The sequence below is a fragment of the Leucopleurus acutus genome, assembly GCF_964270905.1.
Source record: "Leucopleurus acutus genome assembly, chromosome: 9".
NCBI lineage: Eukaryota > Metazoa > Chordata > Mammalia > Artiodactyla > Delphinidae > Leucopleurus > Leucopleurus acutus.
The window spans coordinates 53,180,582-53,198,919 of record NC_139144.1 but is presented as its reverse complement, the minus strand read 5'-3'; the positions used below and the strand labels follow the sequence as shown (position 1 = coordinate 53,198,919).

Here is an 18,338-nt window from a genome sequence, read left to right as displayed (position 1 = left end):
TTGAAGACAAATGATTCACTAAGTAAATATTTTAATATTTCCTATCTGGCCTTTTACAGAAAAAGTTTGCTGACACCTGCACTAAACCATACATTGTTTAGAGGTGCTGTGAATTGAGTGTACATTCAGTAATATAAATTTCAGTCCTACTGAAGCATTAAACTTCAACAAGAGGAATAAAGTAGATTTCCCAAAATATAATGATGAAGGCAAACAACAAGCCATGAATGTTCAAAATCTTTTAGTATTAAATTTGGAAAGATAGGCTGGGATGATTTAAATGTCGTTTCTGTTTCTATGATTCTATGCATTATAATTAATGAAAAATCAATACTTTTATAACATTTCAGTTTTCTTGTTACAATAAGTTTAAATTGTTTTTGTTATTCTTTGTTTTATTTTTTTTTGTGGATATAAGCTAACACTTCAATAGTATATGTGACATTTAAACTATACCTCCAATTGTGTTAATTCATGTTTGCACTCAAAGAGAGGTTTTTGTTTATAATAAACTATAATATGGCTTAAAATTTTTAAATCTTTTATAGTAATAGGGTTAACATCAAGGGGCATATGTTATGGGGGCAGAGGTGCATAGAGACCAGCTGCTACAGTAAGTAACTTTACAAGTAGATGTAAGATTCCTCAATAGACTCACCAGTTTGACATCATATTTCTAAAGGCTATCTTTAATACCAGTTAAACAAAGAGTGGGAGCCAATAATTTTGTTGAGATCAACCTTCAGTCCATAATAATGACTTTAAAAGTAATTTACTTTTGTGGAAAATGATAAATTACATTAGGAGTTGGTTATTTATTTCTGAAGAACTTCATCTTCTATAAAAGATTCCTGGGAGTAGTTTATTAATTTAAGTGCACTTGAGTTTTTGATGTAGATTATTAACCTATGAATGGACAGGTTGAGAGACAAAGATTTAAAGTAAAAATTATAGAGCCCTTCACAATTAAAAGTTATTCAGGAAATTAGGGAAAGTTTTCTGGAGTCTGTTGACAAGTTACATTTTTCTTACTTTTTCATTAAATACTTAACAAGTGCTGTGCTTTGCTAGTCAAAGATGTTGAGACTTTGCCTAGATTTTAGAACCCCAGAATAATGAATTATTTTTGCCTCTTTGATAGTCTGTCATTTGCTTCATAAAGCTCTATACATAGATTTATCTTGGAGTTTGAAGTGTTTGATTCAAACAAAGAGGGAACAGTCACTTCAGGCTGTGCTAGCTGTGGCTATGAAAAAGTGAAAGGACACATCTGGCAAATTCTAGGGAAGACTTGTGAGAATAAATCTGAGAGGGAATGTAGCTGTGAATGTTTTAATGCCTTTCCTGGCACCTTTCAGGACTATTACACTCATATTTTAAAAATGAAACAGACTTGAAAATAACTGAGAACCACAAAAAAGTTTCTAGATACCATTATGCTTTTCAACATGTGACAGTCATATTTAATGCACATTTAGAGTTTTATTGATTTTTTAAGTATCTTAATATTATAAGTAACCACCCCAAGATATTATTGCCTTCTTAGATGTTTCTTTTTTCACATCTTGGGTAGAAATTATTTTCTTACAGAACATTTCACTAAAGGATTAATGTAAATCAAGGAAAGCATGTTATCAGTCTAATCCAATACTCTAACAATGTTCATAATTTGAGCTACATTCTATCAGAGATGAAAGATAAGACCAAAACAAGTGAAAGTATCCAAATCCTTAGGAAAGACCCTTTAGAATCCACATGATATCCTTTATATTTGGTTATAGATTAAAATATATTAATATAATAAACTAGAGTTCTTATTAAGAATAATAAACCCATAAAATGCTTAAGGCAGTGCAACAAAAGTACAGATGATTTCACTGAGAATAAACACAAGGCTCCTAGGTTCTATGAAAAACAAAAGTAAAAAATAAAATCTAGGCTGTTGCTAAGAAAATCCCCAAAGTGGTTGTAGTATATTGTGATAAGCATAGAGTGTAGAAGGGATTTGCTCCTCATTCAATATTCGAGATGATAAAGGAGTAGTAGTTTAGATTAAAGATTCAGCAGCCCTCTGAAAAATTAAATAAAAAATTTATAATTATGTAGTATGATCTAATTTATGTATATAAATATTTATACTGTAAATATGTATACAAACATATTTACATACGTTATAAATAGGATGAGTACTTATCAAATGCTACCAGTGGTTAGTAAATAGACTATGAGTTCTTTGTCCTTTTTCTTTATCCATATTGTCAAAAGTCTCTACTATGCATTGTATTTGCATATTTAAAGTGAGAAATCAATAACAAAGAACCCTTAAAAGACCCAAGTAATGACCTCATTAAGTATAGATATGAACCAGAAAATGTGCTGCTGTCTTAAGTAGGTAGTTAACGCCTATCTCTAAAACAGGCTTAGCAGATGTCTTACCTTGCCTGCTCACCTTCATCTCCATACTCTGATGTGACCATTTAGCTAGAGGGATCCAGGAGCTTTTTAAACGGTGGTGTATGCACATTGAAATCACCCAAAGAGCTTAAATACCAGTGCTTGTGACCACCCCCTAAGAGATTCTTATTTCATTGGTCTGAGTTATAGCCTGGACAATGGGATTCTTTGAAGTTTTCCAGGTTATTAAATGTACAGCCAAGGTTGAGAGCTTCCGTTTTATAGGAAGCTTCAAAAACAACTCATCTGTTTTTTGGTCCTTTAAATTGTATTCTGTTGAAACTGTTGCAACCCTGTGCAACACTTGTGTTGAACAAGTACATATTATTTTCAACTTTTTTTTTTAAAGCTATGTTTTAATGTCTAGCCTGCCAGCGAGTTAATTGGGTAACGTGATAGACTTTTGTATTCTGCCTCTAAGTGTTTCTGCCTCTAGTCTATCTTCTGCAGTGTCACAATAGCTAATATTCTAAAGCATATAACTGCCCTGCATAAAAGGCTTTATTATCTGTTCTTTACAACTTAAAGTATACATTTCTTAGTCTGACCCCAACCTATCTTCAGTTTTATCTTCTGTTAGTACAGCCCAAGAGACCCTAAACTCTACCATACTCACCAATTGAATAAGCCTTTTATTTCATACCTGCCTTTGCATAAGCTGTTTCCATTGTCATTAATTTTGATAATGATTCAAGAGTAGATTCAGAAACATTTATTGAAATGGAACAGAACTAGCATTTATTAAGCACATTAGCCAAGGGCTGTGGTAGCTACTTAAAGTTTCTTAATAATCCTTACTGTCGTCCTTCAGAAATGTTTGTTTTCTTTTACTGTACACATAGGAACCTGAGGCTTTTGGAGGGTAATTACAATTACACAGCTAGTGTAGGTAAATACGAGATTTCAGACTCCAAGTTCAATGATTGTTTCCATGTCCTTCTTCCTCCACCGACCTCACATTGCTTCAGTTAGTAAATACCCGTATGATCTTTATCATAACCTCTTTCCAAACATAGTAGGCATAAACATTTCATGTTTTCAACCTTGTTTTGAATTACTTACAGTAGAAGGAAATAAGTTTAATAGTATTGTGGTAGAATAATCACTGTTTCCATAGTTCTGTGTATAATTAGTTATAATCACTTGTATTCGTTTGCTGTGAGTTTTGTAGTCCTACTATATATTTACATTTTAAAAATCTTTTCTCTGAGGCTCTTATAAGTAAGTACTGAGCAGTTTCACTTTTCCTTTACTGTAATTTAACACATTCTGGAGTTCCTTTTTTTAATTTTTAAATTTAATTTTATTTATATTTTTATACAGCAGGTTCTTATTAGTCATCAGTTTTATACACATCAGTGTATACATGACAATCCCAATCGCCCAATTCATCACACCACCACCCCCACCCCCCTGCTGCTTTCCCCACTTGGTGTCCATATGTTTGTTCTCTGTATCTGTGTCTCAATTTCTGCCCTGCAAACCAGTTCATCTGTACCATTTTTCTAGGTTCCACATATATGTGTTAATATACGATATTTGTTTTTCTCTTTCTGACTTACTTCACTCTGTAAGACACTCTAAATCCATCCACGTCTCAACAAATGACCCAATTTCATTCCTTTATATGGCTGAGTAATATTCCATTATATATATGTACCACATCTTTAACCATTCGTCTTTCGATGGGCATTGAGTTTGCTTCCATGACCTGGCTATTGTAAATAGTGCTGCAATGAACATTGGGGTGCATGTGTCTTTTTGAATTACAGTTTTCTCTGGGTATATGCCCAGTAGTAGGATTGCTGGATCGTATGGTAATTCTATTTTTAGTTTTTTAAGGAACATCCATACTGTTCTCCATAGTGACTGTATCAATATACATTCCCACCAACAGTGCAAGAGGGTTCCCTTTTCTCCACACCCTCTCCAGCATTTGTTGTTTGTAGATTTTCTGATGATGCCCATTCTAACTGGTGTGAGGTGATACCTCATTGTGGTTTTGATTTGCATTTCTCTAATAATTAGTGATGTTGAGCAGCTTTTCATGTGCTTCTTGGCCATGTGTATATCTTCTTTGGAGAAATGTCTATTTAGGTCTTCTGCCCATTTTTGGATTGGGTTGCTTGTTTTTTTAATATTGAGCTGCATGAGCTGTTTATATATTTTGGAGATTAATCCTTTGTTGAATGATTCGTTTGCAAATATTTTCTCCCATTCTGAGGGTTGTCTTTTCGTCTTCTTTATGGTTTCCTTTGCTGTGCAAAAGCCTTGAAGTTTCATTAGGCCCCATTTGTTTATTTTTGTTTTTATTTCCATTACTCTACTAGGTGGATCAAAAAAGATCTTGCTCTGATTTACATCAAACAGTGTTCTTCCTATGTTTTCCTCTAAGAGTTTTATAGTGTCTGGTCTTACATTTAGGTCTCTAATCCATTTTGAGTTTATTTTTGTGTACGGTGTTAGGGAGTGTTCTAATTTCATTCTTTTATATGTAGCTGTCCACTTTTCCCAGCACCACTTATTGAAGAGACTGTCCTTTCTCCATTGTATATCCTTGCCTCCTTTGTCATAAATTAGTTGACCATAGGTGCGTGGTTTATCTCTGGGCTTCCTATCTTGTTCCATTGATCTATGTCTCTGTTTTTGTACCAGTACCATATTGTCTTGATTACTGTAGCTTTATAGTATACTCTGAAGTCAGGGAGTCTGATTCCTCCAGCTGCGTTTTTTTCCCTCAAGACTGTTTTGGCTGTTAAGGGTCTTTTATGTCTCCATACAAATTTTAAGGTTTTTAGTTCTAGTTCTGTAAAAAATGCCATTGGTAATTTGATAGGGATTTCATTGAACCTCTAGATTACTTTGGGTAGTATAGTCATTTTCACAATATTGATTCTTCCAATCCAAGAACGTGGTATATATCTCCATCTGTTGGTATCATCTTTAATTTCTTTCATCAGTGTCTTATAGTTTTCTGCATACAGGTCTTTTGTCTCCCTAGGTAAGTTTATTCCTAGGTATTTTATTCTTTTTGTTGCAATGGTAAACGGGAGTGTTTCCGTAATTTCTCTTTCAGATTTTTCATCATTAGTGTATACGAATGCAAGAGATTTCTGTGCATTAATTTTGTGTCCTGCAACTTTACCAAATTCATTGATTAGCTCTAGTAGTTTACTGGTGGCATTTTCAGGACTCTCTATGTATAGTATCATGTCATCTGCAAACAGTGACAGTTTTACTTCTTCTTTTCCAATTTGTATTCCTTTTATTTCTTTTCTTTTCTGATTGCTGTGGCTAGGACTTCCAAAACTATGTTGAATAATAGTGGCAAAAGTAGACATCTTTGTCTTGTTCCTGATCTTAGAGGAAATGCTTTCAGTTTTTCACCATTGAGAATGATGTTTGCTGTGGGTTTGTCATATATGGCCTTTATTATGTTGAGGTAGGTTCCCTCTATGCCCACTGTCTGGAGAGTTTTTACCATCAACTGGTGTAGAATTTTGTCAAAAGCTTTTTCTACGTCTATTGAGATGATCATATGGTTTTATTCTTCAATTTGTTAATATGTTTTATCTCATTGATTGATTTGCATATATTGAAGAATCCTTGCATCCCTGGGATAAATCCCACTTGATCATGGTGTATGATCCTTTTAACGTGTTGTTGGATTCTGTTTGCTAGTATTTTCTTGAGCATTTTTGCATCTATATTCGTCAGTGACATTGGTCTGTAATTCTTTTTTTGTAGTATCTTTGTCTGGTTTTGGTATCAAGGTGATGGTGGCCTCATAGAATGAGTTTGGGAGTGTTCCTTCCTCTGCAGTTTTTTGGAAGAGTTTGAGAAGGATGGATGTTAGCTCTTCTCTAAATGTTTGATAGAATTCACCTGTGAAGCCGTCTGGTCCTGTACTTTTGTTTGCTGTAAGATTTTTAATCACAGTTTCAATTTCATTACTTGTGATTGGTCTCTTCATATTTTCTATTTCTTTCTGGTTCAGTCTTGGAAGGTTATACCTTTGTAAGAATTTGTCCATTTCTTCCAGGTTATCCATTTTATTGGCATAGAGTTGCTTGTGGTAGTCTTTAGGATGCTTTGTATTTCTGCAGTGTCTGTTGTTTTTCTTGGTGAGTCTGGCTAATGGTTTATCAATTTTGTTTATCTTTTCAAAGCACCAGCTTTTAGTTTTATTGATCTTTGCTATTGTTTTCTTTTTTTCTGTTTCATTTATTTCTGCTCTGATCTTTATGATTTCTTTCCTTCTGCTAACTTTGGGTTTTGTTTGTTCTTCTTTATCTAGTTCCTTTAGGTGTAAAGTTAGGTTGTTTATTTGAGATTTTACTTGTTTCTTGAGGTAGGCTTGTATAGTTATAGACTTCCCTCTTAGGACTGCTTTTGCTGCATCCTATAGGTTTTGGATCATCGTGTTTTCATTGTCATTTGCCTCTAGGTAATTTTTGATTTACTCTTTGATTTCTTCAGTGATCTCTTGGTTATTTAGTAATATATTGCTTAGCCTCCATGTGTTTACGTATTTTACGTTTTCTTCCCTGTAATTCATTTCTGATCTCATAGCGTTGTGGTCAGAAAAGATGCTTGATATGATTTCAAGTTTCTTAAATTTACTGAGGCTTGATTTGTGGCCCCAGATGTGATCTATCCTGGAGAATGATCCATGCACACTTGAGAAGAAAGTGTAATCTGCTGTTTTTGGGTGGAATGTCCTATAAATATCAGTTAAATCTATCTGGTCTATTGTGTCATTTAAAGCTTGTGTTTTCTTATTTATTTTCATTTTCAATGATCTGTCCATTGGTGTAAGTGAGGTGTTAAACTTCCCCACTGTTATCATGTTACTGTCGATTTCGTCTTTTAGAGCTGTTAGCAGTTGCCTTACGTATTGAGGTGCTCCTATGTTGGGTGCATCTATATTTATAATTGTTATATCTTCTTCTTGGATTGATCCCCTGATCATTATGTAGTCTCCTTCCTTGTCTCTTGTAACATTCTTTATTTTAAAGTCTATTTTATCTGATATGAGTATAGGTACTCCAGCTTTCTTTTGATTTCCATTTGCATGGAATATCTTTTTCCATCCCCTCACTTTCAGTCTGAATGTGTCCCTAGGTCTGAAGTGGGTCTCTTGTAGACAGCATATAAATGCGTCTTGTTTTTATATCCATTCAGCAAGCCTGTGTCTTTTGGTTGGAGCATTTAATCCATTCACGTTTAAGGTAAATATCGATATGTATGTTCCTATGACCATTTTCTTAATTGTTTTGGTTTTGTTTTTGTAGTTCCTTTTCTTCTCTTGTGTTTCCCACTTAGAGAAATTCCTTTAGCATTTGTTGTAGATCTGGTTTGGTGGGGCTGAATTCTGTTAGCTTTTGCTTGCCTGTAAAGCTTTTGATTTCTCCATCACATCTGAATGAGATCCTTGCCAGGTAGAGTAATCTTTGTTGTAGGTTCTTCCCTTTCATCATTTTAAGTGTATCATGTCACTCCCTTCTGGCTTGTAGAGTTTCTGCTGAGAAATCAGCTGTTAATCTTATGGGAGTTCCCTTGTATGTTATTTGTCATTTTTCCCTTGCTGCTTTTAAAAATCTTTCTTTGTCTTTAATTTTTGCCAGTTTGATTACTGTGTGTCTCGGCGTGTTTCTCCTTGGGTTTATCCTGTATGGAACTCTCTGCACTTCCTGGACTTGGGTGGCTATTTCCTTTCCCATGTTAGGGAAGTTTTTGACTATAATCTCTCCAAATATTTTCTCTGGTCCTTTCTCTCTCTCTTCTCCTTCTGGTAGCCCTATAATGCGAATGTTACTGCATTTAATGTTGTCCCATAGGTCTGTTAGGCTGTCTTCCTTTCTTTTCATTTTTTCTTCATTCTTGTCTGCAGCAGTGAATTCCACCATTCTGTCTTCCAGGTCACTTATCCATTGTTCTGCCTCAGTTATTCTGCTATTGATTCCTTGTAGTGTAGTTTTCACAGTTATTGTATTATTCATCTCTGTTTCTCTGTTCTTTAATTCTTCTAGGTCTTTGTTAAACATTTCTTGCATCTTCTCGATCTTTGCCTCCATTCTTTTTCTGTGGTCCTGGATGACCTTCACTATCATTATTCTGAATTCTTTTTCTGGAAGGTTGCCTGTCTCCACTTCATTTAGTTGTTTTTGTGGGGTTTTATCTTGTTCTTTCATCTGGTACATAGCCCTCTGCCTTTTCATTTTGTCTGTCTTTCTGTGAATGTGCTTTTTTTTCCATAGGCTGCAGGATTGTAATTCTTCTTGCTTCTCTGGAGTTCTTATATGAGGAAGATTTCCTACATTTTTCACTATCCTACACATTGGTTTAAGTGTATTCATTCATTTAAGTGTATTTAAGTGTATTCATCCATAGATTTAATCAAGCTCATTTCCTGCCTATGTGAAGGAGAAAATTGAGAAGTACATATATGTAGGTAACTTTTATAGTATAAAGTGCAGCCTGTGAAACCTTAACAGTTTCTGTGTGGAAAAATGTTATAGTTTAACAAGTTAATTGGGGTAACATTAAAAGTTTGAGACTTTTTACCTATTAAGATAAATTTGGTAAATTTAGTATAATTTGTTCCCTTACATATGCTTCCTAGATTTTATTAGTGTTCCTAATTATGATACTGTTTCTTTAGGATACTGCTTCATAATTAGTTTTTCACAATCTAATTTAATAATTTTTTCCTCCATTAGAATGTGAAACATGTTGTAGAAGCATTCAAGAAGTGGCTGAAGGGGGAAGGAAAAAGTGCCACTACCTATCAGAAAAAAACAAAGCAAAACATGGGAAATACAACCACCAAATTCCGTAAAGCACTCATCAATGGTGATGAAAACCTGGCCTGCCAAATATATGAAAACAACCCTCAGCTAAAAGAATCCCTTGATCCAAATACATCTTACGGGGAGCCCTACCAGCACAATACGCCATTACACTATGCTGCTAGACATGGAATGAATAGAATATTAGGGTAAGTATTACTGTAAAGCAATTGATAACAAGTTAGAGAAAGGAAGGAAAAAACCTGATCTTTAGAAAATATATGCATACATGTGTGCATGTTATGTGGTATTATAGTGAATTAAACTTTGTAGAATTGAATATGCATAAATTATTAAGTATGATTTTTTATTATGCCTAAATTAGACCAAAGGTTTCAGTAGTGAGGTTAGTTCACATATTATTTTTACTGTAAATACATTTTGATCCTCAGTATGTTTCATAGTATGAACTTTTTATAATAGTGTAGTTTTTAATTTACAACATTTCAATTCTAGAAAAGTACTTATCAACTCAAAAAATTGCAGGGAATTGTGCCCTAGGCAATTTAAGTTGAAAAACTAATGTGTTTACCTTACCTATTCATGATCAGATTTGAGTTTTTTTCTTTTAATGGGGTTCAGTTACTTGAAAAAACTTTTCTAAAAGCAAACCATTTCCTTGGAACTGAAAATACTAAGAAACTTAAAAAAAACTCTTCAACAAGAAAGCATTAGTGGCAGCAAATATGTGAAGATTCTTCCTAATTACATGGTGTTTGCTAGCTTATAAGATGAAAGAAGCAAAGGATAGAAAAGTAATTCCAAAACAAATTTAGTCTTTAGAAGTAGATTATTCAGTTATGGAAGTCTGATGCTAGGAGACAAAGAAACACTTCTTTGCTTATGCAGTGAAATATAATTCTTCAACCAATATCCTGAGCACTTTAGAACTTGACAAAAAACTTTTCAGTCCTTTCTCTATTTCTTTTTATACAAATTTGTCGTTCAAAATAAGCTGCTCTTTTTGGTATCCCTGAATCATGCCATGTGTGTTGTCTGCCATGTTCATTGTGCTCTTTCTGCCAGGAGTATCCCACTCCTCTCAGCTTTCTCTTTCTTACCTAAATTTTAGCCTTCCTTCAAGGTCCTAGGCACACTTTATCTATCTTCTTAGCCTGTCACAACCCATAGGAACTTTAGTCTTTTTTTGAACTTCTATGATTCTTTTTTGTTTGTTTGTATTACTTGTTTGGTATACACTATGTCATTGTATTTTATAATTTTGTGTATCTTCTCTTTGCCTACCTTAAGTACAGCTTTTTTAAAGGACCTTCTTAATACTTCTAGCATCTAGCATAGTATCTTACACAAAGTAAGTAGAAATATCATAAAATCATGGCACAGGAAATATCTTTATGATTAGGATTTGTGAATGACAAAAATTCCATAAATAATTTACGTTTTCCAGGCCTATGACTATCAATTAGTTATTTTTGTAACCTCTTGAAAATAAAATAGGTATTTCTCTTTTTTTTTTTTTTTTTTTTTGCGATACGCGGGCCTCTCACCGTTGTGGCCTCTCCCGCTGCGGAGCACAGGCTCCGGACGCGCAGGCCCAGCGGCCACGGTTCACAGGCCCAGCGGCTCCGCGGCATGTGGCATCCTCCTGGACTGGGGCACGAACCCGCGTCCCCTGCATTGGCAGGCGGACTCTCAGCCACTGCGCCACCAGGGAATCCCCTAAAATAGGTATTTTTTGACTTAAAAACAGGTATTTCTATAACCTCTCCTTTTTGCATTTATCTTTTATTTTCATTTCTTGTAAAATACCCACTTAGAAGCCACCTCCAACTCATATTGTTATACTTTTTCTTCCAAAACTGGGTCTTCCCTATGTTAATGACACTAACATATTGTACTAATAAAATAATGGCAAATACATTGAGGCCTTGCTATTTTCTTTTTTGTTTGTTTTGTTTTTATTTCCATTACTCTAGGAGGTAGATCAATAAAGAACTTGCTGTGATTTGTGTCAAAGAGTGTTCTTCTTATGTTTTCCTCTAAGAGTTTTATAGTGTCTGGTCTTACATTTAGGTCTCTAATCCATTTTGAGTTTATTTTTGTGTATGGTGTTAGGGAGTGTTCTAATTTCATTCTTTTAGATGTAGCTGTCCAGTTTTCCCAGTACCACTTATTGAAGAAACTGTCTTTTCTCCATTGTATATCCTTGCCTCCTTTGTCATAGATTAGTTGACCATAGGTGCGTGGGTTTATCTCTGGGCTTTCTATCTTGTTCCATTGATCTATGTTTCTGTTTTTGTGCCAGAACCATATTGTCTTGATTACTGTAGCTTTGTAGTATAGTCTGAAGTCAGAGAGTCTCATTCCTCCAGCTCCGTTTTTTTCCCTCAAGACTGCTTTGGCTATTCGGGGTCTTTTGTGTCTCCATACAAATTTTAAGATTTTTTGTTCTAGTTCTGTAAAAAATGCCATTGGTAATTTGATAGGGATTGCATTGAATCTGTAGATTGCTTTGGGAAGTATAGTTATCTTCACAATGTTGATTCTTTCAATCCAAGAACATGGTATATCTCTCCATCTGTTGGTATCATCTTAAATTTCTTTCATCAGTGTCTTATAGTTTTCTGCATACAGGTCTTTTGTCTCCCTAGGTAGGTTTATTTCTAGGTATTTTATTCTTTTTGTTGTAATGGTAAATGGGAGTGTTTCCGTAATTTCTCTTTCAGATTTTTCATCATTAGTGTATACGAATGCAAGAGATTTCTGTGCATTAATTTTGTATCCTGCAACTTTACCAAATTCATTGATTAGCTCTAGTAGTTTTCTGGTGGCATTTTCAGGATTCTCTATGCATAGTATCATGTCATCTGCAAACAGTGACAGTTTTACTTCTTCTTTTCCAATTTGTATTCCTTTTGTTTCTTTTTCTTCTCTGATTGCCATCACTAGGACTTCTAAAACTATGTTGAATAATAGTGGTGAGAGTGGACATCCTTATCTTGTTCCTGATCTTAGAGGAAATGCTTTCAGTTTTTCACCATTGAGAATGATGTTTGCTGTGGGTTTGTCGTATATGGCCTTTATTATGTTGAGGTAGGTTCCCTCTATGCCCACTCTCTGGAGAGTTTTTATCATAAATGGGTGTTGAATTTTGTCAAAAGTTTTTTCTGCATCTTTTGAGATGATCATATGGTTTTTCTTCTTCAGTTTGTTAATATGGTGTATCACATTGATTGATTTGCTTATACTGAAGAATCCTTGCATCCCTGGGATAAATCCCACTTGATCATGGTGTATGATCCTTTTAATGTGTTGTTGGATTCTGTTTGCTAGTATTTTGTTGAGGATTTTTACATCTGTATTCATCAGTGATACTGGTCTGTAATTTTCTTTTTTTGTAGTATCTTTGTCTGGTTTTGGTATCAGGGTGATGGTGAGGCCTTACTATTTTCTAGGCACTATTAACAGTGCTCTACATGCATTGTCTCACTTAATCCTCATTACAGCTCTGAGTTCGTTAATCATCTGCATTTCAGAGGTGAGAAAACTGAAGCACCGAAAGATTAAGCAACTTGTCAGAACTCTGCAGCTTGTAAATGGTAAAGCTATTTGCCCAGGCAGATGACTGTAGCCTGTAGGCTTTTCAACACTGTGATAACCTCTTATCTCTATAGTCAAATAAACCTATATGTCAGGGCTGCCTAAAACACTTACTAGCAAAACAAATTAGTCACTCTGAACTTAAGTTTCCCTGTCTATAAAATAGATACACATAAAACTTGTGGGACAATTAATGTGTTATATGTCTCATGGTGCCTAGCATATAATATTATTACTTCTCATGTTTGTAACCCTAAATAACTTCCAATCATCTTTGACTTACTCCTTACTCTTCCTTTACCTAACCTGCTACTAATGCAAAGTTCACTAAGTCTTATCTCTTGGATTCTCTTCTTTGCATTCCCGTTGCCCCAAGCTTTGTTCACTCTTACCAACCCCTTCTTCCAATACTGAAAATACCTGACTCCTGAATGATCTTTTTGCAAGTCTTTTTCTCCTATAATCTCATGTCCAGGTTAATCTTGCTAAAAGTATAGCCTTTTCAATGTTCTATCATGAGAAAACTGTAACTACACTACCATCTGCCTTATTCTATTTGGCTTCTGAAGCCAACTTTTCTATGCACTAATTCTACCGATTCAGCCTAATCTCTCATTGTTCTCTAACATGATCATATCAGTCAATCTGGTTACCCTCCCTCTTGCTTTCCCCACTTTTAAAAATGCCACCCCCTTAGCTTTATTCCTGTTGGTGCTTGATTCTGAAATGTCTTCTTTCTTCTCTAATTTCTTGTCCTTTACGTCCTCCCTTGGTTTCTGTCTTTTCATGAATTCATTACCAACTATTCTGACCTGCAGTATTCTTTCTGTTCTCTGAAATTCCTACAACTTAGATTTTAAACCATCCAATTGTCATTAAACTCATCTCTTTGACTAGATTGTAAATATTACAAATACACTGCTACACAGTTAGTAATGCTCTCAATAGATTAACTCTTGATTACTTAATCTATTAAGGCTTTCTTTTTTTTTAAATTTTTTTTTATTATTTTATTTTTTTTTTTTGTTTTTTTTAAGGCTTTCTTTTTTTGAGTTGAACATTTTCAGTGAAATTATAAAACCGTTGCTTTAGCTTCTGAATATTGAACACTATAATAATATTTAATATCAAGTCTTGTTATGTGATTAATTAAAACTTGCTTAGAATACCAAGGTAAAATGTATTTAAATATTATTATTACTAAGGTAATATGTATATTTTAATATAAAAGAAATCAAGTAGCAAAATATATTCTAACCATTTATAGTATAATTTAAAATATACTTTATGAAATTAGGAAACATTGTATAAGAAAGTTATCTAATCCAGTGAGTCTTTTTTTTAATTTATTTTATTCAAGTATAGTTGATTTACAGTGTTGTATTAATTTCTGCTGTACAGCAAAGTGATTCAGTTATGTGTTTATATATATATATACACACTCACACATTCTTTTTCATACTCCTTTCCATTATGGTTTATCACAGGATATTGAATATAGTTCCCTGTACTGTACAGTAAGACCTTGTTGTTTATCCATTCTGTATATACCAATTTGCATCTGCTAATCCCAAACTCCCACTCCTACCCTCTCTTACCCCCCACCCCCTTGGCAACCACCAGTCTATTCTGTGTCCCTGATTTTGTTTCTGTTTCCTGGATAGGTTCATTTGTGTAATATTTTAGATTCCACATATCATGATATCATATGGTATTTGTCTTTGTCTGTCTGACTTACTTACTTTTAGTATGATAATCTCTAGGTCCATCCACGTTGCTGCATATGGCATTGTTTCTTTCTTTTTTATGGCTGAGCAGTATTTCATTGTGTATATGTACCGCATCTTCTTTATCCATTCATCTGTTGATGGACATTTAGGTTGTTTCCATATGTAATCCAGTGAGTTTTAAAGTGTGTTCTGAGGACTCCTAGATCCTGAGACTCTTTCAAGGAGGTGCAGTAGGTCAAAACTATTTTTATACTAATTTTAAGATGTTATTTGCCTTTTTTTCACTGCGTTGACATTTGCAGTTGTAGTTCAAAAAGCAGAGGATAAAACTGCTGACGCCTTTAGATGAATCAAGGAAGTGGCACCAAACCTTACTAGTAATTGGATTCCTCTCTGCCGGGCTCTTGCTGTTTTTTTTTTTTTTTAAAAAAGCCGTTTCACTTAAAATGTCCTCAATGAAGCATTAAAATTACTAATTTTATTTAATCTCCATCCTCGATTACACATCTTCTTAATATTCTATGTGACAAATGTGAAGAATTCATAAATCACTTCTGCTGCTGTATGATGTTAGGTTTGAGAAAGAGCACTTGTACTTTTGTTTGAGGTATGAGTTGAACTACTTATTTTTTCGTGAAACAACATTTTAAATTAACAACATTCAGACTGGGATACTGGCTGGCTGACATTTTTCTTGAAAATGTATGACATAAGTGAGCCTATCAATTCAAGGGAAAACTGAGAGTATTTGTTGCTAATGATAAAATTTGAGTTTTCAAGTGAATATTGGAATTTTGAAAACTTATATTTGCTGCCTTCAGCTTGATAGTTTCCCATTACTTAGGGACTTTTCTGAATAAGAGTGGTGGTGATATAAATCAATATGATTTTTTAAAATATTGTATAATGAAATGTGACAAAAATCTAGAAGCTCTGTGTAACTCACTGAATTAGTATTTTTCAGAAGATCAGTATATGGTTTTTTACAATTATGCATGGGTAAAAGATTTATTCAAAATGCAAGGTAGACCAATGGATTTTAATGTAATAGAGTACAAAAGTTCATTTCATAAGATATCATATTTTATATTGCAAGTAATCTTTAAGAAATGACCACTTGTTGAATTTTTAGCATAGTATCAAATATGACTATTCACAGTTATTTGAAAAGGCTATTTTAAAATACTTCTCCCTTTTGTGATTATATAAGGCTGGATTTTTTTCATATGCTTGAACCCAAATGACACATATCACAACACATTGAATGCTATGAGAATCTGTCTGTCTTCTGTTAGCCAGCTATTAAATAAAATTTGTAAACATGTAAAACAATGCCATTGTGCTCACTTAATTTTCAAAAAATGTACAGTTATTTTTTCATTTTAAGATATTAGGAATGTTAACTATGTAATGATATTAGGAATGTTAAATATGTCATGAGTTTATTTTTTTAATTAATAAATGTTTTAAAATATCTTTTAATTTTTAATATGATGAATATCTATATAATTCACATAAACAAAGGTTCTTAGGAATCTTTTCATTTTTAAATTTTTATTGGGGTATACTTGATTTACAATGTTGTGTTTCTGCTGTACAGCAAAGTGAATGAGTTATACATGTACATATATCCACTCTTTTTTAGATTCTTTTCACATTACAGAGTATTGAGTAGAGTTCCCTGTAATATACAGTAGGTCCTTATTAGTTATCTATTTTATATATAGTAGTGTGTATATGTCCATCCCAGTCTCCCAATAGGAATCTTTAGTAATTTTTAAAGTTGTGAAAGTTGTAAAAGTCTACTACCAAAAAGTTTTAAAATTGCTGATCTGATCAATATTCCTGGTTCCTCTAAGAAGGAATATATCTGTCTCCATCCTCTGGTTATCATTCTATTGAATGAGTATTTAAAGACCTAAAGAAAGGGTGACTATATATTCTCTTTTAATTACTGTTTTTATGATTTAGCCATATACTTCACACTTATATTTTTACTTTATACTTAACTTTCAACTTCAGCCTAAAGTGTTTGGTGTTTTCTTTTAATTTTTATTGGAGTATAGTTGCTTTATAATATTGTGTTAGTTTCTACTGTACAGCAAAGTGAATCAGCAATACGAATACATATATCCCCTCTTTTTTGAATTTCCATCCCATTTAGGTACCACACAACATTGAATAGAGTTCCCTGGGCTATATAGTAGGTTCTCATTAGTTATCTATTTTATACATAGTATCAATAGTGTATATATGTCAATCCCAGCCTCCCAATTCATCCCAGCCTGCCTTATCCCTTTAGTATCCATACATTTGTTCTCTATGTCTGTGTCTCTATTTCTGCTTTGTATATACGATTGTCTAAACCAATTTTTTCAGGTTCCACATATATGCTTTAATATACGATATTTGTTTTTCTCTTTCTGACTTACTTCACTCTGTATGAGTCTCTAGGTCCATCCATGTCTCTACAAATGACCCAGTTTTGTTCCTTTTTATGGCTGGGTAATATTCCATTGTATATATGTACCACATTTTCTTTATTTCATTCCTCTGTTGATGAACATTTAGGTTGCTTCCATGTCCTGGCTTTTGTAAATAGTGCTGCAGTGAACATTGGGGGTGCATGTGTCTATGCCCAGTAATGGGATTGCTGGGTTATATGGTAGTTCTGTTTTTAGTTTTTTAAGGAATCTCCCTACTGTTCTCCATAGTGGCTCTATCAATTTACATTCCCATCAACAGTGCAAGAGGCTTCCCTTTTCTCCACAACCTCTCCAGCATTTATTGTTTGTGGATTTTTTGATGATGGCCATTCTAACCAGTGTGAGGTGATACCTCATTGTAGTTTTCATTTGCATTGCTCAAATAATCAGTGATGTTGAGCATCTTTTCTTATGTTTGTTGGCCATCTGTATGTCTTCTTTGGAGAAATGTCTATTTAGGTTTTCCACCCATTTTTTGATTGGGTTTGTTTTTTTGATATTGAGCTGCATGAGCTGTTTGTATATTTGGAGATTAATGCTTTGTCAGTTGATTTGTTTGCAAATATATTCTCCCATTCTGAGGGTTATCTTTTCATGTTGTTTATGCTTTCCTTTGCTGTGCAAAGCTTTTTAAGTTTAATTAGGTCCCATTTCTTTATTTTTGTTTTTAATCTCATTATTCTAGGAGGTGGATCAAAAAAGATCTTGATGCAATTTATGTCAAAGAGTGTTCCGCCTATGTTTTCCTCTAAGAGTTTTATAGTGTCTGGCCTTTCATTTACGTCTTTAATCCATTTTGAGTTTATTTTTGTGTATGGTGTTAGGGAGTGTTCTAATTTCATTCTTTTACATGTAGCTGTCCAGTTTTCCCAGCACCACTTATTGAAGAGGCTGTCTTCACTCCATTGTATATACTGGCCTTCTTTGTCATAGATTAAGTGACCATAGGTGCATGGGTTTATCTCTGGGCTTTCTATCCTGAACCATTGATCTATATGTCTGTTTTTGTGCCAGTACTATATATACTGTCTTGATTATTGTAGCTTTATAGTATAGTCTGAAGTCAGGGAGTCTGATTCCTCCAGCTCCATTTCTTTTCCTCAAGATTGCTTTTGCTATTCGAGGTCTTTTGTGTTTCTGTGCAAATTGTAAAGTTTCTTGTTCTTTTCTATGAAAAATCCCATTGGTAATTTGATGGGGATTGCACTGAATCTGTAGATTGCTTTCGGTGTATAGTCATTTTCACAATATTGATT

At 33.9% G+C, this 18,338-nt stretch overlaps 1 protein-coding gene across 4 annotated transcripts in view; it reads left to right on the top strand.

The window, feature by feature from the left end:
• Positions 1–18,338, top strand: part of ANKIB1 (ankyrin repeat and IBR domain containing 1) — a 133,601-nt gene that overhangs the window by 36,184 nt on the left and 79,079 nt on the right. For all 4 annotated transcript variants that reach the window (XM_082846770.1, XM_082846768.1, XM_082846769.1 and 1 more), the window contains exon 2: positions 9,177–9,454. In XM_082846770.1, coding sequence (XP_082702896.1) covers positions 9,267–9,454 — 188 coding nt within the window. In that variant the 5' untranslated portion in view covers positions 9,177–9,266. The remainder of the gene's footprint in view (positions 1–9,176; positions 9,455–18,338) is intronic.